The 23,678-nt window shown below is 71.5% G+C and overlaps 4 protein-coding genes and 1 long non-coding RNA gene across 9 annotated transcripts; 3 read left to right on the top strand and 2 right to left on the bottom strand.

The window, feature by feature from the left end:
* The first annotated feature begins 994 nt into the window (after positions 1-994).
* Positions 995-13,410, top strand: DEDD (death effector domain containing). 2 transcript variants are annotated; one of them, XM_084500671.1, is made up of 8 exons: positions 995-2,190; positions 5,116-5,457; positions 7,482-7,589; positions 7,995-8,141; positions 8,279-8,604; positions 12,319-12,407; positions 12,911-13,034; positions 13,130-13,410. In XM_084500671.1, exons 2-8 carry the CDS (start codon positions 5,133-5,135, stop codon positions 13,301-13,303), a joined length of 1,293 nt encoding a protein of 430 aa, XP_084356797.1. In that variant the 5' UTR covers positions 995-2,190; positions 5,116-5,132; the 3' UTR covers positions 13,304-13,410. The 2 variants fall into 2 exon arrangements, with proteins under 2 accessions (XP_084356797.1, XP_084356796.1); XM_084500670.1 differs by lacking the exons at positions 995-2,190; positions 5,116-5,457; positions 7,482-7,589; positions 7,995-8,141; positions 8,279-8,604 and adding an exon at positions 12,106-12,195.
* Positions 7,343-8,601, bottom strand: LOC311425139. Its single transcript, XR_014686238.1, has 2 exons — positions 8,464-8,601; positions 7,343-7,507 (listed from the first exon to the last, which is right to left on the bottom strand). It is a non-coding gene; the product is annotated as an uncharacterized lncRNA (long non-coding RNA).
* NIT1 (nitrilase 1) lies at positions 9,625-11,961 on the bottom strand. Of its 3 annotated transcripts, none has more exons than XM_084500667.1 (7): positions 11,942-11,961; positions 11,279-11,335; positions 10,955-11,194; positions 10,774-10,877; positions 10,565-10,698; positions 10,344-10,469; positions 9,625-10,238 (listed from the first exon to the last, which is right to left on the bottom strand). In XM_084500667.1, exons 3-7 carry the CDS (start codon positions 11,182-11,184, stop codon positions 9,969-9,971), a joined length of 864 nt encoding a protein of 287 aa, XP_084356793.1. In that variant the 5' UTR covers positions 11,185-11,194; positions 11,279-11,335; positions 11,942-11,961; the 3' UTR covers positions 9,625-9,968. The 3 variants fall into 3 exon arrangements, with proteins under 3 accessions (XP_084356793.1, XP_084356792.1, XP_084356794.1); XM_084500666.1 differs by lacking the exon at positions 11,942-11,961 and adding an exon at positions 11,880-11,922; XM_084500668.1 differs by lacking the exons at positions 11,279-11,335; positions 11,942-11,961 and adding an exon at positions 11,880-11,938.
* Positions 13,411-14,129: 719 nt separating the features above from the next.
* LOC311425207 (V-type proton ATPase catalytic subunit A-like) lies at positions 14,130-18,296 on the top strand (the record flags this gene model as incomplete). The annotated part of the gene is made up of 14 exons (XM_084500811.1): positions 14,130-14,211; positions 14,313-14,441; positions 14,936-15,150; positions 15,240-15,377; positions 15,452-15,603; positions 16,011-16,173; positions 16,248-16,356; positions 16,475-16,597; positions 16,699-16,813; positions 16,902-16,965; positions 17,057-17,260; positions 17,710-17,804; positions 17,878-18,049; positions 18,143-18,296. The coding sequence occupies 14 exons, from the start codon at positions 14,130-14,132 to the stop codon at positions 18,233-18,235; spliced, it is 1,854 nt and encodes a 617-aa protein (XP_084356937.1). The 3' UTR covers positions 18,236-18,296.
* A 987-nt stretch (positions 18,297-19,283) lies between these two features.
* On the top strand, positions 19,284-23,185 carry LOC311425138 (lens fiber membrane intrinsic protein-like). 2 transcript variants are annotated; one of them, XM_084500673.1, is made up of 7 exons: positions 19,284-19,353; positions 19,921-20,277; positions 20,842-21,668; positions 22,070-22,244; positions 22,321-22,464; positions 22,771-22,905; positions 22,990-23,185. In XM_084500673.1, exons 4-7 carry the CDS (start codon positions 22,076-22,078, stop codon positions 23,055-23,057), a joined length of 516 nt encoding a protein of 171 aa, XP_084356799.1. In that variant the 5' UTR covers positions 19,284-19,353; positions 19,921-20,277; positions 20,842-21,668; positions 22,070-22,075; the 3' UTR covers positions 23,058-23,185. The 2 variants fall into 2 exon arrangements, with proteins under 2 accessions (XP_084356799.1, XP_084356798.1); XM_084500672.1 differs by lacking the exons at positions 22,070-22,244; positions 22,321-22,464; positions 22,771-22,905; positions 22,990-23,185 and having other exon boundaries at positions 19,290-19,353; positions 19,921-20,258; positions 20,842-21,663.
* The last annotated feature ends 493 nt before the right edge of the window (positions 23,186-23,678 follow it).

The following is a 23,678-nucleotide window of genomic DNA, read 5'->3' as shown; positions in this document are numbered from 1 at the left end:
CTGTCTGAGCGCACCTCGGCACGATGGGGGGGGGCTGGGGGGGGGATTAGCGGGCGCAATTAGCGCTAATTAGCGGCCCCGGGGCAGCAGCGGGCGCGTGGCGGGGCACGGGGCCAGCGGCCGCCCCCGCAGCGCCCCGGGGAGCTCCCGGTGCTGGGGCGGGGAGGGCACGGGGGGGGCACGGGGGGGTTATTGGGGGAGGGGGAGGGCATGGGGACCCCCCCCGGGGCCCTGCGGACCCCAGGGGATAAATGGGGGGAGGGGGGGCCGGGGGGTGCAATGGGCAGGGCAGGCGGGGCCCCCCCGCACCCATGGGTGCTGGCGGCCTCCCCTGGCACGGGGGGAAGGGGGGGGCCTGGGCTCGGGTCCCTCTCGCTGGGGGGGGCTCCTCCAGGACCCCCCCTCCCCAAAATGCCCCCCCCATGTGCCCCTCCCCACCTTCAGCTCCCCCCCTCACCCCCCCCATACACCCAGGGCCGGAATTCCCCAGCCCCCCCCCCAATTTCTCCCCCCCTCACGTAACCCCCGGGCCCCCCCCGTCACCCCAAGGCCCCCCCCAAACACGGGACCCCCCCCCCCAGCCCCCCGCCGCCCTCCCGGCGCTCTGCCCGCACTCAAGATGGCGGCGCCCCCCCGTGGCCCGCAATGGGCACGAAGCCGCCCGGCGAACCCCGCCCGCCCGCTCCCAAGATGGCGGCGGCGGCGCGCGCCCAACCGGGCGGGCGGGCCGCCGCCTTGCCAGCCTGCCCACACCCAACATGGCGGCCGCGCCGCAACGCTCCGGAAGGGTGCTGAAGCCGGCGGCCCCCTCCCCGGAAGTCCCCTCCCTCCTTCCCTTATCCAACATGGCTCCTCTCCCCCCAGCTTTCCCAACGGGCGTGAAGCCGGCGAGGTGCGCGGGGCCCGGATGTGGGCGGGGCCTCGAGGGGGGGCGGAGCCGGATGTGGCGTCGCGCCGCGAGAGCCGCCCGCGAGCGGGGAGCGGAGCGGACGGAGCCAACATGGCGGCGCCGAGCCTGGCCCGGCCCTGACGGGAGGCGGCGGCGGCGGCGGCGCCTGGGCCCGGGCAGCGGCGGCGGCAGCGGCCCAGGGGGAGCGCAGCGGGGCCGAGCGGGCGGGCATGGCGGCGGCGGCGGCCTAAGGCGAGCCGCGGCGGCGCCTGCGGTGAGGGCCCGGCCCGGCGGCGGCGGCGGCGGCGGCGCCTGACAGGCCCCGGCCCGGCCCGGCCCGCGAGGCCTCGGGCGTGGAGGCCGCGGGGGGGCCCCGGGGGGGCCGCAGCGCTCAGCCCGCGGGGCCGCCCCCCCCCCTCGGAGCTCCCCGGTCTCGGTGCCATCCCCGCACCCCCCCCCCCCACCGTCGGGCCGTGGTTCCGGGGTTCCCCCCCCGCCGGTTCCCGAGCGGGGCCCGGGGAGGCTGCGGGGAGCCCCCGGGGTGGGGCCGAGGCCTCGGGGGCGGCTGCGGTAAAAGGGGGGGAGCGGGGCCGGGGCTGAGCGGGGCCGAGCGGCCCCTCGGTGCCCGGGGGGGCCCTGCCGGGGGGGAGCGAGCCCCGGGGAGCCGAGGAGCGAGGCCGGGCACGGAGCTGAGACCCTGAGGGAGGGGAAGGGATGGGCTGAGGGCTGCCCCGGCCCGCTGCAGGAGCCCTGTGCCCGGTGCCGTGACCTGGGGCAGCGCCTGGGGGTGCGGTAGGGACCGAGCGGGGCTTTGGGGTGCTCTGAGCGGCCACCCCGTGCTCGGGAGCCGCAGGGAGAAGGGAGCGGGGTCACCCCGAACGGCCGGGGGCTGGGAACGGAGCGGCCCAGGGGAGCCTGAGGCTGGGCCTGGACTTTCCTCCTCCTCCTCCCCCCCCCCGTGTCCGTAAGTTATTTCAGGGTGAAGTAGGGAAAAAAAAAAAGAGAGAGAGAGAAGGTTTGGGCGTCAGAGTTGTGGGAAGGAAACGCCAACAAAAGGACTCGCGGGGGGCTGCTGGCAAGTCCACCAGCTCGAGCAGCGAACGCCGAGGCCTGGCGCTGGAAGTTTGGCTCCCCCGGCAGCGGAGCCGCCCCGAGCCCCCCGGGGGGAGCCGAGGTGCCGGTGGCGGGCGCTTTGCTTAAAGAGCCGAGGAGAAAAAGGGGACAGAGGCCTGCCCAGAGCTCCTGCTTGGCTGCTGCGCCCCGCTCGGATACAGGCGAGGCCCGCGGAGCTGCTCCTGCAGGTTGGTGCCGCTCCCCCCCCGGCTGTGCCCTGCCCTGCCCCTTGCGTGTAGAAGGCGCCCACCGGGCTGGGGGGGGATTGGGGGGGCTTGGGGGGAGCTGGGGTGCCGGGCTGGGGGGCTGTGGGGGCAGTGTTGGGGTTGGGAGCCACGTTGGGGTTGGCCCCAAGTGGAGGTTTGGGGGCTGTGGCCAAGGGGCAGCACCCAGGGGTGGCCCCGAGCTTGGGGGGGGGGCTGCTGCCCGTGGGGGGGGGGCTGTCTGCGGGGGGGGACCCTGAGAAGGGGCCGGGTGCGATCCTGGGCGCCTCGAGGTGGTGACACTGTCGGTGTCGTGGTCCCTGCCCGTGCCTTGGTGGCCGTGGTTGGAGCTCTGAGTGCCCCGGGGCTGCCTTCCCTGAAGGGGGGTGGGGGGAGCGGGGGGGGACAAAAAAAAAAAAGGTGAATTTTTGGTGAATTTTCTGGTTCTTTCCACGCGGGCCTGGTTTCGGTTCTGCCCGCTGCTGGCACAGGACACGTCGTTTGTGGCACCCGCTGGGGACCCGCCGCCCACCCCAGACTTTGCCCCTGTGTTCGCTGCCCTCGGTGCCCCCCCCCCGGGGATTTTCCCCCCTCCCATTCCAGGCCCGTTCCTGCTCCGTTTCAGCTCCTCACCCCCCCGGGGGGGGCTGCGGCCCCTGGCCCTGCCCTGACGGGCCCTGTGGTGGGAGCTGGGGCTGCTGCAGGGCTCCTGCCATCAGCCGGGGGGGGCAGGGATTAGAAGGGGGGGGGTGAGCGAGGAGCTGAGCGCTCAATCCCTCGATCCCTCCCCCAGCTCGGCCCTCGGGGCCGTGGCTGCCGGCACTATTTTTACCCCCGCTGCCGGGAGCTTCAGGAGCTGCCCTGGGGAGGGCTGGGGCAGCTCAGCCCGCGTCCCCCTGGGCAGCCCGGGGGGGGTTTTTTGGGGCTGGGACGCGTTCTCTCGGCCCCCGTGGCCGGGGGGGGGCTCTCGGGGTCCCTCCCGTGACAGGTGGGCACGGGGCCGGTGCCCCCGGTGCTGCCCCAGGGGCAAAGTGCTGCGGGGGAAAGGCCAAAAGTCCTCGGGGGGGGGGGGGCAGCCGCGGGCTCCTCGCGTTGCTTCTCCTCCTCTTTTGCCCTCTGCCCTTCCTAATGACCCGCCCCGGCCTGCCCTGTCCCTGCTGGGGCCGTGCCCCCCCCGTCACCCTCCCGATTTGGGGCCGTTCGCTGCCCCCAGCCCCTGGTGGTGCTCCCGTGGGGGCTCCCCCCGTGGTGCTGGTGCCAGGCACCCCACGGAGAGGAGCGGGGCCGGAGCCGGGTCCCTGCCGCGCGCTCTGTGCCCCAGCAGCTCGTTTTTCCTGTTCACCCCAAATTATTTTAATGATCCCCACGCGTTTGCTGCGTCTCCTCCCGCCCGAGCGCCGCGCTGCCTGAGCTGGGACCGGGCAGGGGCAGTGGCCCCGGGGCCAGCAGACCCCCTGCTCGCGGCCCCTCCGTGGTCTGCGGCCGCTCCTCGGGGGGATTTGTTCATTTCTTGAGGATTTGGGATTTTTCTGAGGTCTGTGCGTGGTGATCCTCGGGGATCGAAGCGGGAGGGGAGCCGTGAGCACAGTGGGGCCGTGGCCGCAGGAATCCCCCGCTCGCAGCCAAACCCGGCAGCCTCCCTCCCCTGGGTTTGGGTGGGAGCTGCCCCCCGGGACCTGGCGGCTCCCCCCGCCCCAAAACGAGCTCAGTCCCTTCGGGCTCAGCCCTGGAAGGAAACGTTCGGCTGGGCCCCGGGCAGTGCTCAGTGACCGGGGGATGCTCTGCCTGCCTCTGTGCCCCCCTATCCCAGGGAGCCGGCGGCCCCGAGGATTTGGGGGGGATTTATAGGATTTACAGGCAGCCTTGCGACACACCACAGCACCCGTTGGTGCTCCAACATCATTATTTTTTAAAAAAAGCCACAGCTACCAGCAGAACAGCCCCAGCAGAGCAGGAGCAGGGTGCGGGGTTGTGGGGGCGCTGCCCGGTGCCCCCCGTCCCGGTGTGGGGGTGCTGGGGGAGGTTTTCCCGTTCTGTTGCTGCTGCTCCCCGGGACACCGCGGAATCCCCTCAGCACCGGGCGTCCCCGGAGCCCTGGGTGCTGCTCCCCCCCCCTGCCGCGGGGCTGTTGGTGCTGAGGCAGCTCCAGGTGCCCAAACCCTGCTCCGAAAGCGGCCGAGGGGCGCTGGGGGGGGGCTGTACCGGGAGCTGCCCCCCCCGAGGCCGTGGCTCCGCTGGGGTCGTTGCACAAGTGGCACCGCACGCGCCTTGTTCCAGCTCTTTGGGTTTCACAGCAGGAATCAGCCCCTCCAAACCCCCCCCAGCACCCCGCTGCTCCCCAAACAGGGTCTGGGGGGCTCCCCGGGAGCACGGGGGGGCCCCCAGTGGGAGGGGGAGGCTCGGTGCTTCCCCCGTTGCTGTTTGGGGAGCTGCAGCTGCACACAGCAGGGTGCTGTGAGCGGGGGGGGGCAGGGCCCATGGCCGTGGGTGCAGCCCCGGCACCGAGCGGGGGGAGTTGTGCAGGGAGGACGGCGAGAATTGCACCAAATCCCACTTTTTTCACCCTTTTCCTGAGTTTAACCCACTCGGGAGGGTTTGTGGCTGTCTGCGCTGCTCCTGGGCGCTGAGCAGGCTGAGCCTCTGCTGCCTGGGTCTGGTTTCTAACACTCGGTGCTGAGCTGGGGAGGGGGCGTCAGGAAGCGGGGGGGGGGGGCACACAGGTCAGTCGCCCCCAGTTGAGCGGCGGCGCGGCGACGCTGGGGGGGGGTGCAGGCACGGGGTGGGCACGGGGTGGGGGAGCCGAGGGTGGGATTTCTGTGCTGAAAATGGGATTTCTGTGCCGAAGATGGGATTTCTGTGCGGGCGGGGGCTGGATTCAAGCCCCGTGCCCCCCCCTTTTTTGTCCCGCAGGGCCGGGCACGGCGAGGATGGCCGCCTTCAAGCGCAGCCGGGCGCAGGCCTGGCCGGAGGAGCGGGGCGACCGCGAGCACGGGCTGTACAGCCTGCACCGCATGTTCGACATCGTGGGCACGCACCTGACCCACCGCGACGTGCGCGTGCTGTCCTTCCTCTTCGTGGACGTCATCGACGACTACGAGCGGGGGATGATCCGCAGCGGCCGGGACTTCTTGCTGGCGCTGGAGCGGCAGGGCCGCTGCGACGAGACCAACTTCCGACAGGTGCTGCAGCTCCTGCGCATCATCACCCGCCACGACCTGCTGCCCTACGTCACCCTCAAGCGCCGACGGGCCGGTGAGTGCCCCCCTGGTGTGCCCGACCCCCCCCCGGGGGCCACAATCCCAAATTTGCCTCCTGGGAGTGGCGTCCCCGCAGCGCTCCCCATCCTGCCCCCGTCCTTCTCTGTTTTCCCCCTGCTCGGTGCCGTTTCTTCTGGGCCTGGCTCGGGGATCCCAGCAGTGATTCTGTGTCTGACCAAATCTGGGTGGATTTGGTGCGTTTTGGGCCATTGTTAAGCTTCCGGGTGGGTGAGCCGACCTCATTCCCCCGCCGGCTCAGCCCTGGGCCTTTTTTGGGGCCGAAACCTCAATTTGAGGAACCTCGCCCAGGTTGACCGGGGCCAGAGGAGCCGAGGAGAGCTCGCTGGTGGCAGGGGTGTGTAAGGAGCCGCTTCAGCAGGATTCTGCCTCCAGAATTTGCATTTTTCTTTGTAAACGAGGATAATTGTGCTTTCTTGGCACTTCTGGGCTGCTGAGGCTCCCCGGTTTCTGCTCACGCCGTGGGCAGCCGCGGTGCCAGGGCTTGGGGAAGCGGGGAGAGTGCAAGTAGAGGCAGGTTTTGGGGCGAGAGGCAGCGGGGGCTCGTGGCCGGGTGCAGGACCCATCGTGCTGGGGCTGAACAACCCCGGCAGGGGGTGAAACCCCGACCGAGGAGCCTCAAAAGTGACCCGTGCTCCGGCTGCGGGGGTTTGGGGAGGTTTCTACCCAAACGGAGCCGTTTTGGGACACCACCAGGGTCAGGCACCGCGTCCCCGGGTTCGTGCAGGGCTCGGGGCACAAATGCTCGTGCTACAGCGCTTGTTGTGTGCTTTTTGGGGAGCTTTCTGCTCGTTTAGAGCAAAACCCCAAAGTGCAGGGGGGGTTTGCTGCTCTCGGCCACACGCAGCAGAGCCGGAGGTCAGCGCTGGGCGCGCTGCCACGGCCGAGGGAGGTGACGCTCCGCGCTCGCAGGGCTCTGTTCTGGTGCCTGTCCAGCCCCGTCTGGATGGGAACGGGTTAATTAAACACAAAAACAGCATTTCTGAGAGCGCTGGGGACAGAGGCAGCTTCTTGAGGCTTACAGCGTGCGGCGCTTTGCGTTAAAAAGAGGCCAGATTGGTTAAAGGAAGCCTCCTTGTGGATGGGGCTCTGCCACCCCCCTGCAGCCCCTCACTGGGCATGGCTCTGAGCCTCCTCCTCCTGCACAGCTCCAAAAAGAGCAAAATCAGCCCCGGGTTAGTGCGGGGGGGAGGCAGGGAGCGGTGTGCGGGGAGTCCTGTGGGGCAGGAGGGATCAGAGGGTCACCGAACACCCTCACGGGGACTGGGACCGGCTCCCGAGGAGCACCCAAAAACCAGAGCGCGTGTCCCCGCGGTGCTGTGGCAGTGGGGATGGGCAGCCCTGAGCTGGCCCCGCTGTCGGGAGCACCCCCCTGGGATGGAAATGCCTCAAAAAAGCCCCTCGAGGCCCTGGCTGCGCGCACCTCCCACCCGCACGGGGTTCAGGGCTCGCTCTGGGGCTGTGCAGGTCCCGACACCTGGCACCAGCTGCCACGGCTCAGTGACACCGAGCTCGTCTCGAGTCCTGTCGGGACGTTGGGTCCTGCATGGGGGGCTCAGCTGGGGCCCCCCGGGGTTTTGGGGACTCATCCGGGGCCGCTCCCCGTGGCTGTGCTGCCGGGGCTCACGGCGCTGCGCCGAGCCGGGCGCTGCGAGTAGCCATGGTAACGTGCGAGTGGCCTTTCCCACACAGCTCTGTCTGTTGGTTGTTTTTTTTTTGTTGTTGTTGTTTTTTGAGTTCTTGGCTCTAAAATGGAGCTTTTCCGAGGGGACGGCCGAGCCGTGGCCGTTCCCGGTGCGTGGTGCTGCTGGGGAGCACCGGGGCTGGGGGGCTGGGTGCCCTCAGTGACAGAAGGTGCAGCCTTTAGGAGACTTTGGGCTTTATTTTTAAACAAAATACCTGAAAACGGAGCGCTGCGCCTTCTAAGCATGATCTGTGTGCGGGGGGGGGGGCCCTGCTGTGCCCCTGCCCCCCCAACACGAGGCCTCTCCCCTCCCGCAGTGTGTCCGGACCTGGTGGACAAGTACCTGGAGGAGACATCCATCCGCTACGTGACGCCCCGGGCGCACAGCGACGCGGAGCACGGCCTCGGCCACCCCCACAAATCAGGTGAGCGCCCCCCCGGGGGGGATTTGGGGATTTGGAGCTCACGGCAGCCCCCGCTCTGGTTGCGGGTTCCCCGATTTCCCCGTTAACGGGGAGCGCGCTCTGCCCGGCAGCAGCCACCGCACAAATTACTAACGATTAATTAACCCCTGGCTGCTGCCTGCCCGTCCCAGCAGTGCACAGAGGGGCTGCATCCCGCCACGCAGGAGCCCCCACCCCATAGGAACCAGGGCTTTGTGCAGGACACGAGCAGCGTTATCCCAGGGGAAACCACCCCCGCCGTGTGCCCTGCCCTGGGGTTGTGTTAAAGCTTCGGGTGTGCGAGGAGAGTCTCGGGGGGCCTGGGAGGTGCTGGTGGGGAGGGCGGGGGTCCCGGGCACAGCCCTGAGCCGCCCCCTCCCCGTGCAGTGCCTCCCCACCACCCCGTGGTCTGCTGCTCCTCGGCGGGGCCGCAGATCTGCACCAAGAGGCCCGGCCGCGGCAGGGCCCCCCTCAGCAGCCAGCGCAAGCGGAGGAAGTCGGCGACGCCAGACCCGAAGGAGAAGCAGACCTGTGGTAAGGGTTGGGGGGCGGCTGGGAGGGCTGCCGGCCCCACGCCGGGGCTGGGGGGCGCACGGGGAGGGGGGGCAGCGCCTCTCCCCCTGCCCCCGGGAGCACGGGGCCGGCGCGCTGAGTGTCCCCGCTGCCCGCAGACATCCGCCTGCGAGTCCGAGCCGAGTACTGCCAGCACGAGACGGCGCTTCAGGGCAACGTCTTCTCCAACAAGCAGGACCCCCTGGAGCGCCAGTTCGAGCGCTTCAACCAGGCCAACACCATCCTCAAGTCCCGGGACCTGGGCTCCATCATCTGTGACATAAAGTTCTCAGAGCTCACCTACCTCGACGCGTTCTGGCGCGACTACATCAACGGCTCGTTGCTGGAGGCCCTCAAGGGCGTCTTCATCACGGACTCGCTCAAGCAAGCCGTGGGCCACGAAGCCATCAAACTGCTGGTCAATGTGGACGAGGAGGACTACGAGGTCGGGCGCCAGAAACTCCTGAGGAACTTGATGCTGCAGACGGCCCCCTGACGCCCGGCGGCTGGTGGGATCCGAGCTTTTCTTCTCTTATTTTTTGTTTTTCTAAAAGAAAAGGAAAAAAAAGAGCATTTACTCCCCTGCTGGACTCCCGCCTGCGTGGGTGCGGCCGCGGGGCCCGGCGCGCTGCGAGGAGCCGGGCCGGAGCCGGGGGGAGCGGCCGGAGGCTTACGTGTTCTCACCCCTTTCCTGTCCTGTCACCTTCTCTCTTGCTTTGTTTCCTTTTTCTCTTTTATTTTGTATCCATTAAAAGAAAAAAAAAAAAAGGCAAAAACCCTGCCTGGGGCGCGTCAGTGTCAGGGCGGGTGAGCTGTGAGCATGGGGGCTCGGAACGGGAGGGCTGGGGCCGGGGGGCTTCGTCCCCGGGGGCCTGGCAGCGGGCTCTGCGTGGGGCTGGCTGGTGCCAGGTGGGCAGAATCTGGCCCATTTCTCCCCAAAATGCCGCCCCACCGCCTCCCCCGTGGGTTTCTCAGGAGTCGAGCCCCCCCTCGCCCAGGTTGCCCCAGGACCATGTGTGCCTTCGTGCCCCTTCCTGCTGGGGCCAGGGGGAGGACCAGTGCCGAGGGATGCGCCGGCCCCCTGCCTGTCCCTTCCACCTCTCCTGTGGGCAACTGGGACAAACTGGGCCAAACTGGGCCGCAGGGGGGCCGGCCCTGTCTGTTGCTGGCAGCAGGCAGCGCGCTCTGCCCGCACGTGTTGGCGCGCGGCCGGCAGCGTGCCGGCCTTTGGCCGCGTCCAGGCACCACCGCCTGCTGCCGGGGGGGTCCCAGGGGAGATTTTTTCCAGCTCCACCCTAATTTTGTGGTTTTTCTCCCCAGCCCTGCTCGGCTGTAGGCTGCTCTCCCCCTGCCCCCTGGCAGCGCGGGCTGGGTGTGATCCCAGCCGGGGTGGGGGGCTCGTGGTTCCCCCCCGTCACCATTGTGCCCCCCCCCACTGCTTACGGACGATTCTGGCACACCTTGGTGTAATTTCTGTGATTTCTGTATTTTTTAAACCTCTCTCTAACAGTCAGATGCCCTGTGTAGCTTTCGGTTCTCTTGAAATAAACATCTACCGCAGCGCCTGCCTCCTTCCTTCCCCCACTGCCCCCCCCGTGCTGCGGGGGCTTGGGGGGGCTCCAAAAAGCGGGGAGCACCCCCTGGCTGCTGCACGGGGGGGGTTCTGCAACACGGGGTGAGCCCTGAGTGCGTGTTCCTGCCCCAGCTGCTGCCTTTTGGGGCAAAAACAGCCCGAAACGGAGCGGATCCAGCCTGGCTCTGGTTTCGGGGTGGTGCCGGGGGGGGGGAGTTGTGATGCCGGGGGGGGTCTCAGGGTGCTGCGGGCAGCCCCACGGTGCCGTAGAGGTCCGGGCGCCGGTGCTCCTGCACCGGGATCTCTCGGCGGACGCGCTGCAGGTACTCGAGGTCGATCTCGGCGTAGCACAGCCCCGGCCCCTCGCCGCGCTGCGCCACCACCGTGCCCCAGGGGTCCACCACCAGCGAGTGGCCGTAGGAGGCACGGCCCTCGTGGTTCCTGCCCGTCTGCGCCGCCGCCACCACGTAGCACTGGCTCTCGATGGCCCGCGCCCGCAGCAGCACCTGGGGGGGAGGCAGGACACGGAGCCACGGCTGTGCCACCCGCCCCCGAGGCTGAAATTCTCCCCCCGAGGGGCTTTTTAAGTGCCCCCCCGGGGCAGAGCTCACCTCCCAGTGCGCAGAGCCCGTGGTGACGGTGAAGGCCGAGGGGTAGGTGAGGATCTCGGCCCCCGCTCGCCGCAGCGCCAGCGAGATCTCGGGGAAGCGCAGGTCGTAGCAGATGGAGAGCCCGAGCTGGGGGACGGGAGCGGGACCGGGACACAATTTAGGGACGGCAGCGGGAGGGGGGGGGGGGGGAGCCCCCGGGGGTGTCCCCGGCTGCCCCGTACCTTCCCGGCCGGCGTGCTGACCGGGGGCACGATCTCGGTGCCGCGGTTGGTGAAGCCGCTCTCCTTCATGCTGACGCGCCCCTCCAGCTCCACGTCACACAGGTGGGTCTTCCTGTAGGCGGCCGCCACGCGGCCTGGGGGTGAGGAGGCACAAAATTGGAGGGGGGGGACACACACTGGGCAGGGCCAGGCCGGGGGCTGTCTCTCACCCGCGGGGTCCAGCAGCACGTGGCAGTTGTAGATGCGCTGCGTGGCCGCCCAGTCCTGCCCGCGCTCGTGGAAGCCGCCAAGGGACAGCCACACGCCACAGTCCCTGCGGGGACACCCCCGGTGTCACCCCCGCGGCCACCGGGGCATCACCGGGGGCTGCCGGGGGGGGTCCCTCCCTACCTGGCCAGCCGTGCGTAGCGCCCCATCAGGTCCCCGTCCAGGCCCTCGGCCAGGCTGAGCGTCTGCGCCGGGTCGCGGCCGATGTAGTCGAAGCCCTCGGGGAGGAAGACGAGGCAGGCGCCGCGCCGAGCCGCCTCCCGCACCAGCGCCGAGCAGGCGGCAAAATTCGACTCCTTGTCGGGCGTGGAGGTGACCTGGCCCACGGCCACCAGCGGCTTCGGCCCCGCCATGGCGCAGCGGCTGCGGCACGGCCGGGTCAGCCACCGACACTGCCACCGCCACGGGGACCCCTCGGTCACCCCCCCCCCCCAGTAACCGGGGTACCTGGGCTGGGGTCTGCAGAGGCTGCGGGGCCGGGGGAGCCGGGGCACCGCTCTCAGCCTGGGGGGCACCCAGGGGTGTGTGTGGGGGCGTGTTGGGACCCCACTGGGGCTGAGGGGGCGGCACCGCCCCCCCCGTGTGCGGGCCTGGCTCCAGCTCCCCCCCCCAAACTGCCCCCATGAGGCCCCCCCCAGAGGTTCCCGATGGCCCCAGATTGCCCCAAATCCTCTCGGGCAGCCCCAGTTGGCCTCCAGCTCCCCTCAGCTGCCCCCAGGACCCCACAATTGCCCCCAGGACCCCCCTCATTACCCCTAAGTTACCCCAGCTGCCCCCAGTTGCCCCCACGAGTCCCCAGTTACCCCCAGGACAGCCCAGCTGCCCCCAGGACCCCCCCAGTTGCCCCCAGGATCCCCCCTACTGCCCTCACGACCCCTGATTTGCCCCAAGGACCCCCCAGATGCCCCCACGACCCCCCCAATTACCCCCAAGACCCCCCAGCTGCCCCCAATTACCCCCCGGACCCCCCCCCAGTTGCCCCCAGACCCCCCCAGTTACCCCCAGTTGCCCCCAGCCCCCCCATTTGCCCCGTCCCCCCGTCCCGTACATTCCCCACCGGCGGCACCGCCCCGGAGCCCGCGGCCAAAGTCCCCCCCGCGCTGCCCTCACCCAAGATGGCGCCGGCGCCACCTCCCCCCGCGGCGCCGCTGCCCTCAGCCAAGATGGCGCCGGGACGAGCCTCGCCCCCCTCCCCCCCCCTCCCCTCCCAACTCCCCGGGCCCCGCCCCTTCCGCCACCGGCCGGAAGCGGGGCTGGGGGAGGGGGGCAGCGTGAGGGGGGGGGCGACGATGGCGGCGGACGGGGCACGGGGGCGGCCCGGGGCGGCGGCGGCGCCCGGCGGGAAGGGGCTGACGGCGGAACAGGTCCGGGGGGGGGCACGGGGCACCGGGGGGCGTGGGGGGGGCACGGGGAGGGCACCGGGGGGGTCCCGGGGGGTCACCGGGGGGGTCCGGCCCCTCCCTGAGCGCCCCCCGCCCCCCCCGCAGGTCGTGGCCCGGTTCAACCGCCTGCGGCAGGAGCAGCGCGGGCTGGCCTCGAAGGCCGCGGAGCTGGAGATGGAGCTCAACGAGCACGGGTGGGCACCGGGGGGGTCCGGGGGGGGGTCCTGGGGGGGTCCTGGGGGGGGTGAGGGGGACATGGGGGGCACCGGGGGAGCACCGGAGGGAATGGGGGACACCGGGGGGGTCCTGGGGGTGTGAGAGGGATACGGAGAGGTATCGGAGGGGTCACTGGGGGGCGTGAGGGGGATACGGGGGGGCTCAAGGTGGGATACCGGGGGTGCTGGGGGTGGGAGGGGGACACTGGGGGGGGCAGGGAGTGAAGGGGATGCGATGGGAGGGGGCACCAGGGGCACCCTGGGGGGCTGGAGGGACACGGGAGGGGAGGGGAAGGAAAGGAGGGTGGAGGGGACACGGGGGCTGGAGGGGGGATGTTGGGGGGGTCATCAGGGATGTGAAGGGGACACGGGGAACGTGAAGGGGACACGGGGGGGTGGTGAAGGGGATGGGAGGGTTTGGGGAGGGTTTTGGGGGTCCCGTCCCCTGCGCCCCCCCCCCAGCAGCCCTGCGCTGTGCCCAGCCTGGTGATCGAGACCCTGCGCGAGGTGGACGTCACGCGGCGCTGCTACCGCATGGTGGGCGGCGTGCTGGTGGAGAGGACGGTGAAGGAGGTGCTGCCCGCGCTGGAGAGCAACCTCGAGCAGGTGAGGGACCGGGGGGGGGGCTCCCGGAGACCCCCAACACTCCCCTCACACCCTGCCTCGACCCCTGACCCCCTCCATTTCGTCTCTTCCCCCAGATCAGCAAAATCCTGGAGTCGCTGAGCCAGCAGCTGCAGGCCAAGGGCCGGGAGCTGACGGAGTTCCGCGAGAAGCACAACATCCGCCTGCTGGGAGAGGACGACCCCCGGCCCCCCCCCAAGGAGGGCGCCGAGGGGGCCAAGGGGGGCTCTGCCGGCGTCCTGGTCTCCTAGCACCCCCCCCACACCGTGTCCTCCCCCTCCTGTTATTTCCCTTCCTGTTATTATTTCCCCTCGCTCGCTCTGTGAATTTTGGTAATAAATGTGGGGGTTTTGGGTCACGGCTGAGCGTTGGCGCTGTGCTGGGGGGGGGATGGGGACGGGGACAGGACCGGGGACGTCCTTGGCCACCCGCCTGTGACCGGCCTCGGCCGCCGCCTTCCCGCACCTGGGCGTGCGCCAGGCCCGTGGCAGCGGCTGCACACGCGTGTGCCGGGGGGGGACACGGGGACACGTTTGCACACACGTGTGCACACACAGAGGGCAGTGCCATCACTCATCACTTGTGCCACCTTTGGTGGGGGCCCAGGGGACGTCGCGATGTCCCCACAGCACCCACCAGCACCCCTGGGTGCCCTTTTGTCCCCCCCTCCCCCAAAGGAATGTTCCTTCCCCCTAAGGGGACCTCAGGGGGGGACACAGGCAGACAGGGCTGGCACCAGAGGGGTCACTGGGGATAAGGGGGGGCACTTCGGGGCAGGGGGGCTGTGGGGTGAGCTGCCAGGAGGGGGGGGGGTGCACCGCTGCTGGCACCAGCTCGGCCGCGATGTCCCCGTCCCCGCGGGTGCTGGCGCGTGGCGGCGCGTGCCGGCTCGGGGCACCCCTGGGTGCGGCAGCGGTGGAGGGGGGGGCAGGTTGTAATGGGGGGGGGAGCTGTTGACTGTACACAGCCCGCGCCCGCGGGCACGCCGGGCCCAGCCGGTTCCCCCAGGCCCCGCCGGCTCGCCGCGGTGCCCGGCCCCATAAAAACCGGGGGCCACCGGGGCCGGCGGGGGCCACCATGGAGGGCAGCGAGCTGCCGCGCCTGGCCGAGGCCGAGCGGGAGAGCATGCTGGGCGCCGTGCACGGCGTCTCGGGGCCCGGTACGGCCGGGTTTGGGGGTCCCGGGGGGGTCAGGAGGGGGGTGGGCCGGTGCTGGGGCCGGGGTGGGTGACGGCGCGGTGTCCCCGCGGTGTCCCCGCAGTGGTGACGGCCACACGCATGGCGGGGGCGGCCATGTACGAGCTGGTGCGCGTGGGGCACGCGGAGCTGGTGGGGGAGATCATCCGGCTGGAGGGGGACATGGCCACCCTGCAGGTCTACGAGGAGACCTGTATCCTTCTGCTGCTGGCCCCGGCCCTGTCCCCGTCCCTGTCCCCTTCCCTGTCCCCGTCCTTCCCTCTCCTCCTCTTCCTCCTGTCCTCCCACCCCGTCTTGTCCCCCCATCCCCTTCCCGGTCCCCTCCAGCCCCCTGCCCGCGTCCCCCTGTCCTTCCCTGTCCCTCCTGACCTTCCCTGTCCCCGCTGTCCCCCCACCCCCTGGGTCTGCCCTTCCCTTCCTCCCCTGTCCTCCCCCCCTGTCCCTGCCCCTCCCTTTTGTCCCTCCCCTGTCCCCTCCCTGTCCCCCCCCATCCCCTCCCTGTCCCCCCCATCCTGCTGTTCCCTCCCTGCCCTTTCCCACCCTGTCCCCTCCTGTCCCCCCCCATCCCCCTGTCCTCTCCCACCCCTCCCAATCCCCTGTCCCCCCCCCAAGTCCCCTCTGTCTCCCCATCCCCCCCTGTCCCCATCCCGCCCCCCCAGCGTGGCTTTTCCTGAGCGGGGGGCGCAGCGGGGGTGCGCGTGGGGGACCCGGTGCTGCGCACGGGGCAGCCGCTGTCGGTGGAGCTGGGCCCCGGCATCCTGGGCTCCATCTTCGACGGGATCCAGCGCCCGCTGAAGGACATCGCGCAGCTCACCCGCAACATCTACATCCCCCGCGGCGTCAACGTCCCCGCGCTGCCGCGCCACCTCACCTGGGACTTCGCCCCCAGCAAACACGTCCGGGTGAGCCCCCCGGGAGGGTGGCGCGGGGACGCGGGGACCCTTCCCCTCGTGGCGGGGAGCCCCGCGTCCTCACGGCCGCCCCGTTCCAGGTCGGGAGCCACGTCACCGGCGGTGACATCTACGGCACGGTCACTGAGAATTCGCTGATCCAGCACCAAATCATGGTGCCCCCCCGCAGCCGCGGCACCGTCACCCACATCGCCCCCCCGGGCCACTACAGCGTCTCCGTAAGGGCTGGCGGCGGTGGGGGGGGGTGGGCAGAGGGGTCCCACGTCCCCGCTGCCCCCCGTTGTCCCCGCAGGACGTGGTGCTGGAGCTGGACTTCGAGGGCAGCACGGAGAAGCTGACCATGATGCAGGTCTGGCCCGTCCGGCAGACCCGGCCCGTGGCCGAGAAGCTGACGGCGAATCACCCGCTGCTGACCGGGCAGCGCGTGCTGGACGCGCTCTTCCCGTAGGGACGGGGACGGGGAGAGGCGACAGGGATGGGGAATGGGGACAGGGAGGGGTTGAGGGGACGGGGCTGGGGAGAGGGGACGGGGATAGGGAGAGGGGACAGGGATGGGGACAGGAATATGGGGTGGGATGGGAACGGGGGACAAGGAGAGGGGATCTGGATGGGAACGGGGCTGAGGGACAGGAATGGGGCTGGGGCTGGGGCCAGGGAATGGGGTGAGCACAGGGGATGGGAATGGGGCAGGGACAGGGGTGGGGACAGTCCCGCTGGGGAGGAAGGGGACAGTGCGGGGGTGCCGGTGGGTGACCGGGGATGGGGACAGGGGCAGGGACAGGGGGTGTCGGGGCCCATCCCACCTCCATGGGGCCACAGCGGGGCCGTGTTGGGGACCGCCCTGTCCCCAGGTGCGTGCAGGGTGGCACCACGGCCATCCCGGGCGCCTTCGGCTGCGGCAAGACGGTGATCTCGCAGTCCCTGTCCAAGTACTCCAACAGCGACATCATCGTCTACGTGGGCTGCGGCGAGCGGGGCAACGAGATGTCCGAGGTGCTGCGGGACTTCCCCGAGGTGAGGCCGTGGGGCGCGGGGGCGCCGTGCCGGGGGCTCGGCCCTGAGCCGCGCGGTGACGGCGTCGTCCCCAGCTGACCATGGAGGTGGACGGCAGGACGGAGAGCATCATGAAGCGCACCACGCTGGTGGCCAACACCTCCAACATGCCGGTGGCCGCCCGCGAGGCCTCCATCTACACCGGTGGGCTGGGGGCGGCGGGTGGCTGCGGGGGGCCGTGGGTGCCCGTGGGTGCCCGTGGGGTCGGGTGCCGGCACCCCGGGGCCGTGCCGCCGGTGCCAGCCGCGTGCCGCCGGTGCAGGCATCACGCTGTCCGAGTATTTCCGCGACATGGGCCGCCACGTCAGCATGATGGCCGACTCCACCTCGCGCTGGGCCGAGGCGCTGCGTGAGATCTCGGGGCGCCTGGCCGAGATGCCGGCGGGTGAGCACCGGGTCCCCGTTGTCCCCTCGGTCCCGGGCGGCCCCGAGGCCCCGGTGAGGGGCTGCGGTGCCCACGGCACGCGGTTAACCGGCTCCTTGCAGACAGCGGGTACCCCGCGTACCTGGGCGCCCGCCTGGCTTCCTTCTACGAGCGCGCGGGGCGGGCGCGCTGCCTGGGCTCCCCCGGGCGCGAGGGCAGCGTCAGCATCGTCGGCGCGTGAGTCCGAGGGTGCTGTGGTGGTGGTGGGGGCACAGGGGGGGCACGGGGACCCCCTCCACAGCACCGAGCCCGCTGTCCCCTGCAGCGTGTCCCCGCCGGGAGGGGACTTCTCAGACCCAGTCACCTCGGCCACCCTGGGCATCGTGCAGGTGAGCGCGGTGGTGGCGGTGGTGGTGGGGGGTCTCCTGGCCCCGGTGTGGCCCCCCCCTGATCCCGGCGCCCCCAAAAAACTCCCCGCAGGTGTTCTGGGGGCTGGACAAGAAGCTGGCGCAGCGCAAGCACTTCCCCTCCGTCAACTGGCTGATCAGCTACAGCAAGTACCTGCGGGCGCTGGAGCCCCACTACGAGCGGCTGCACCCCGACTTCCCCGCGCTGCGCACCCGCGCCAAGGAGATCCTGCAGGAGGAGGAGGACCTGGCCGAGATCGTGCAGCTCGTGGGCAAGGTGGGGGGGGGGGAGAAGGGGAAGGGGATGGGGATGGGGATGGGACAGGGAGAGGGTGGGGAGGGGATGGGGATGGGAATAGGAATGTGGTGGGGTGGGGATGGGGATGGGATTTGGGATGGGGATGGGATGGGATGGGGACCAGGAGGGGACAGAGATTGGGATGGGGATGGGACGCAGATGGGATTGGATGGGAGACGCAGGATGACAGATACAGGGTATGGTGGGGTGGGGCAGGGATGGGGAATTGGGGAAAGCAGGAATGGAAAGAGGAGACGGGTGGGAGAGGGGATGGGAAGGGGCAGAGAGGCTGGGACGGGGGGACACGGTGTTGGGGAGGGGGACACGGGCTGGGGCTGGGTGAAGGAGGCGCAGGGAGCTGGGGGGAGCACAGGGGGTGCCCGGGGGGGGCAGAACCCTCGGGGCCACCCAGGACCCGTCCCCCGCAGGCGTCCCTCGCCGAGGCCGACAAGGTGACGCTGGAGGTGGCGAAGCTGCTCAAGGACGACTTCCTGCAGCAGAACGGCTACTCGTCCTACGACAGGTACCGTGGCCCCCAGCCCCCCCGCCGCCCCCAGAGCCCCCTCCCCGACCCCGAACCTGCCCCCCCCCCCCAGGTTTTGCCCCTTCTACAAGACGGTGGGGATGCTGCACAACATGATCACCTTCTACGACCTGGCCCGGCACGCCGTGGAGGCCACCGGCACCGGCGAGCGCCGCGTCACCTGGGCCACCATCCGCGAGAACCTGGGGGACATCCTCTACAAGCTGAGCGCCATGAAGTTCAAGGTGTGTGTGGGGGGGCACTGGGATGGATGGGGGGGGTGGGAGAGGGTCCCGCTGCCCCCCCGGGTCACCCCGTGTCCCCCCCCCTGTCCCCAGGACCCGGTGAAGGACGGCGAGGCCAACATCACGGCGGCGTTCGCGCAGCTCAACGAGGAGATGCAGGCGGCTTTCCGCAACCTGGAGGACTGAGGGAGGGGCGCGGGGCCCCCCCGGGGCTCCCCCCACCCCCCAATAAAAGCCCCGCGGCGTCGCCTCGCGTCCAGGTTGTGGTTTTCCCCCCCCCCCCCCGGAGGATGGCAGCGTCTGCCCCCCCCCATGGTGCTGGCACCGGACCCTCTCTGTGGGCTATGGGGGGGTTGGGGGGGGTGCAGGGGGGGATGGTGCGCGGCTCCTTTTCCTGATTTGGTGTAAAAATGGGGCTGGGGAGCTGCAGGGGGGGTTGCATCGCTGTTGGGGTGCGGGGTGCTTTTTAGGGGGGAAAATTAGGGATTTTGGCATTCAGCCACCAACGAGAAGCCCCCCCCCGAGCCCAGACAGGTTCGGTGCATGGGGGGGGCGAGGACGAGCCGGCCACCAGTGTCCCCAGAGGTGGCACATGGGGTGACAGTGCCCCCCCCGGGCACCCCCTGGCAGTGGGGTGGTGGTGGTGAGATGGGGGGGGGGGCAGCACTGCCCCCCCAGGCTGGGGACTGTTGGGGACAAGGGAGGGGACAGCACGGGGCTGGGGGGGCCCCAAGCAGGGCCGGGGGGGGCCGGGGGGGGGCCTGGCCCTACGTGCAGCCAGGCCGGACGTCGGTGCTGGGGCTGGATCCAGCGGCGCTGGGTTTGTTTGCAGGCTGCTATGGCAAAAATAACGGGGGGGGGGCAGGGGGGGGGGAACGCCCGCCACGTAGCCGGGCTGCATGCGGCCCCTGGGGCTGGGGGGGGGCAAACACAGCGTGCCCCCCGGTCAGGATTTGTCCCCCTGGGGGCAGGATTTGACCCCAGGACGCCCCCCCCCCCCCTCCGGGATCGCCCCCCCCCCCTTCCCAAGCGCTGTGTGTCCCCGGGGGGGGCACATCCTTAATTGATGGCCCTGCCTGCTCCCTCCCCCGCACGTATTTCCCCCACCCCCGGTGCTCCCCGTGTCCCCTCGGTCCCATTTCCCCCCCCCCGGGTCCCGCCCAGAGGCCGCCCCCCCCCCCCCCCGGCCCCGTCCCGTCCCGTCCCGTCCCCCCCCCCCCGGGCCGCCCCCGCCGTCCGGAGCCGCCCGCAGATGTGGGTCCTGCTGCTGCCCCTCGGGCTGGGCCCGGCCCTGCTGCCCCCCGGTGCGTCCCGGGGCCGGGGGGGGCGCGGGGGGGGCGGGGGGGGCGGGCGGGACCCGGGGGGCGAGGGGGACCCGGGGACACCCGGGGGGGGTGGCACCCAGGGGGGTGGCTGCGAGGGACACGCGGTGGGGCGGGGGGCGGCCGGGTTAACCTATGGGGGGGGGGTCCCAGCTGTGTCCCCCCTCCCTGTCCCTTCTCGCCCCCCCCCCCCCCCGTCCCTGTCCCCTCCCTGTGCTGCCAATGGTCCCCGAGGGTCCCACGGCCACGCTGCGGGCTGGGGACAGCCTCGTGCCCCCCCCCCAGGCAGTGACAGCCCTGTGTCCCCCTCCCCCCTCGGACAGTGACAGCCCCGTGTCCCCCCCCCGGCAGTGCCAGCCCCCTGTCCCCCCGCACTGCCCCCCCCCCATAACCACACCGTGTCCCGGTGCCACCCCCCCGTGTCCCACCGCGTTGTCCCCCCCCCTCACCCCCACCATGGGTGCCAGCCCCCCCGTGTCCCACACCGCTGTGCCCCCCCCCCCCAGGGGGTGGCCGTGCAGGTGACAGCCCCCCCCCCTTTGTCCCCAGGTGACCCCACCGAGGCGGCGGGGGGGTGCAGCGTGTGCCGCAGCCCCCACCGGGGCCATGCCCAGGTCAACGGCACCTTGGGGGGGGCCGTCACCCTGGGGTGCCCGGGGGGGGGCGAGCACCTGGGCCAGCTGCAGGCTGTGCACTGGCATTTCGGGGGGAGCCTGGTCTGCAGCCGGGGCTCCGGGGGCTCCCCCAACTGCCCCCCCCCGTACCGGGAGCGGGCCGGGCTGGGGGGGCCCGGCGGGGAGCTGCTGCTGCTGGGGGGGCTGCGGGCAGGGGATGGGGGCACCTATAGGTGCCTGCTGCTGGGCAGCGACGACTGCGCCTGCGGGGAGGTGACGCTGGAGCTCGGGGGTGCGAGCACTGGGGGGGGGCACGGGGGGGGCACGGGGGGGCAGCCCCCCAGCACTGTGTGGGGATGGAGGGGATGGGGGGGGTGGGAGGTGGGAGCCCCCTACTGGGGGGTTGGGGCTGGGGGGTTGGGGGGGTGCGGTGGGGATGGGAATGTGGGAGCCCCCCCGGTATTGAGTCTGGGGGGTTGGGGGGGGCTTGGGGAGGGGAATGTGGGAGCCCCCCACTGTGGTATTGGGGTTGGGGGGACTTGGGGGGGGCTATGGGGATGGGAACTTGGGAGCCCCCCGTGCTGGTATTGGGGTTGGGGGGGGCTGTGGGGGGGCTGTGGGATGGGAATGTGGGAGCCCCCACCCCGGTATTGGGTCTGGGGGTTGGGGGGATTTGGGGGGGGGTCTGTGGGATGGGAACATGGGAGCCCCCCCACCCCGGTTTTGGGTTTTGGGGGGGGGGAGCCCCTCCCTGTGGCATTGGGTCAGGGGGGTCATGGGGTCGTGGGAGCCCCTCAGCCCTGTGGGTTCCGGGGACAACCCCCGAGTGCCCCCCCCGTGTCCCCCCCCCCCGCAGGTGTCCCCTGCAGCCAGCCCTGCTCCGGCGCCCCCCCTCGCGGCGCCTTCAGCCTCCTCCTCCTCCTCCTGCTGCTGCCTCCGGCCCTCGCCCTGCGGCTGTGACGGGGGGGGGGCAGGAGGGGGCGTGCAAACGTGAGTGTGCAAATGTGAGTGTGCAAATCTGGGTGTGCAAGTGTGAGCGTGCAAACGTGTGCACACAAGGGGGGGGTGCACACGTGGCTGTGTCCCCGTGCCTGCTGTTCCTGGTGGCCCCCCCCCAGGTGGGGCCGTGCGTGTCCCCCTGTCAGGGCACCCTCGTGTGGCACGTCCCCCCGCGTGTCACCAGGGCCCCCCCCCCCTCCTTGCCCCTCCCTGGTGTCACCTGGTGCCACCCCCTCGGCCACAGCACTTTTTGGGTCAAAAAGCGGTGGAAACGGGAGCGCTGCTGGGCTGGGCAGAATGGGGGAGATTTGGGGTGCGCTGCTCACCCCAAACAGTGGCGCCAGTCCCCAGGGTCCCCCGTCCCCAAGGTGTTGCCCTGGGGGGTGGGGGGGCTCTGGGTGCCATCCCTCTTGTCCCCCCCCCCTGCCCCGCTGTCCCCAGCGTCCCCGCAGGCAGTTGGCAGCCGGGGACGGGATTTTGCGGTGTCAGCCCCCGGGGGGGCCGCGGCACCCAGAGCCTTCCCAGCCTTTGTGTCCCCGGACAATGGCAGCGCCACGTGCGTGGGGGGCCCTAACACCCCCCCCCGCCCCCTCCACGTCCCCCTCACCCATCGGCCGGGACAGACGGACACGGACGGACGGAGGGACGGCCATGGGGCACCCCGCTGGTGGGTGCTGAAGGAGGGTGAGTGGCCACCAGCCCCCTGTGTGCCCCCCCCGTCACCTGCCTCCCAGAGGTGACACCCCTGGGGTCCCCCCCGGTGTCCCCTGGAGATGCCACCCTGGGTACCCCTGGGGTGTCCCCAAATGCCCCCCTGCCCAGGAACCCCCTGCCCCTGGAGATGTCCCCACAGCTGTCCCCAGTGTCCCCTGCAGGTGCCACCCTTGGGTGCCCCCTCCCCGGGACCCCCCCCCATCCCCTTGCGGTGCCCCCCCCGGGTGCCCCCCATCCCCAGCAGTGCCCCGTCCATCCCCGCGTCCCCTCCCCACGGGTTTTGGCACAGGGTCCCCAGGCCGGTGGTGGCGGTTGGGGGGGGGACACAGCACCCCCCCCAGCCCCCCCCAGCCCCCCCCCACTGTACGCAGGGGACGATGCCGGTCGGGGGGGGGCTGCTGTGCGCTGCCAGCGGCCTGGCCCTGCTGGTCACCGCCACCGCCACCGACTTCTGGCTGCAGCACCGGGCACCCGGCGGCACCGCGGCCATCGGGCTGTGGCACCTCTGCCTGGGGGGGCACTGCCGGCCCCCCCCCGGCCCCCCGGGTAGGTGGCGGCTCTGGGGCAGGGCGCGGGGGTCCCCAACGCGTGCCCGGTGTCCCCAACGTGCCTGTCCCCGCAGCTTTCTGGGACGCCACGCGGGTGCTGATGCTGCTGGCGGTGCTGGCCGCCGCCACCGGCTTCGCCCTGGGGCTCTCGGCCGCCGCCGCCGGTGCTGCCCGGAGGGCGCGAGCCCGAGCCGCCGGCGTCACCCTGCTGCTGGCGGGTACGTGGGGACAGGGGGGGGGACACGGGGAGGGGGCATCGGGGCTGAGCGGTCACTGCTGCGGTGAGGTGCGTGGGGCACTGCTGCCATGAGCTGTGCCCGGTCTCTGCCAGCTGAGCTGTGCCGGGTGCCTGATGCGATGAGCTGTCACTGCTGCTATGAGTTGTGTCCAGTCTCTGCTGCCATGAGCTGTGCCCGGTCCCTGCAGCCCGTGCCCGGTGCCCGCTGCCATGCCCCGTGCCGGGTCCCCGCAGCCTCCCCGGGGCTGGCAGCCCCCCCCCACCCCCCCCCCCCCGTGTCCCATAGGTGTCCTGGCGCTGCTGGGGCTGGCGGTGTGCACGGCCGGGGCTCGGAGCCTGCTGGGCCCAGCCCCCGGTGCCTGGCGCCTCTCCTGGTCCTACCTCCTCGCCTGGGTCGCCGTCGTCCTCACCGGCTCGGCAGGTACCGGGCACGGGCACCCATGGGTGGGGGCAGCGCTGGGACCCCCCCGTTCACCCCACTGCCCCCTCTCTCCACCCCCCCCAGGTCTCTTCCACCTCTGCGCTGCCGCCAAGGACCCGTCCCCGGAGAGCTCCGAATCTGGGGGGCCCTGAGGGGGTCCCGGGACCCTGCGCCCCCCCCACCCCGAGCAGAGACGGGAGGGGGCGCCCCGGGGTGCCCGGTGCCTGCAGGCTGAGCCCCCCCCCCCGTTTTGCCCCTTTCCTCTTCCCTCCCCCCCCAGTCTTGCTGTGCCAATAAAGTGCCTGTTCTGCCCCCCCCCGTGCTGTGTCCGCTGGGATTTGGGGACCCCACATTTTGGGTAGGGGGGGTCAGTGCCAGCCCCCTGCCCTCCCCCGTCCGGCTCCTGCGATTTGAGTAGAAATAGGGGCTTTTTAGGGGGTCCCACCCGGGGAATGAGTGGAATGGGCTGGGGGGGGCACCGGGAGCCCCTGGGGGGAATGGGCTGGGGGACTGGGGGGGGACTGGGACACACTGGGGGGGCCACGGGGGTTGTCCGGGGGGGCCGGGCAGGGGCTGTGGTGATGGGAGAAGCCACCGGGGACACCGGGGGGGCCGAAGGGGACCCCGGGATGACCGTGTGCCGGCGGGGGGGGGGGCGGCGCTGGGCCCCCCGGGGGGAGACACCGCCGGGGCGGGCGGGGGCTCTGCCGGTGGGCCCCACACCCCCCGCCGGGCTGTGTTGCCCCTTTAAGACCGCGCCCTCGGCCCCGCCC

This window comes from Aythya ferina (assembly GCF_964211825.1).
Source record: "Aythya ferina genome assembly, chromosome: 29".
Taxonomy (NCBI): Eukaryota; Metazoa; Chordata; class Aves; order Anseriformes; family Anatidae; genus Aythya; species Aythya ferina.
Note: the sequence above shows the minus strand (reverse complement) of the source record. Positions and strands in the feature narration are given on the sequence as shown.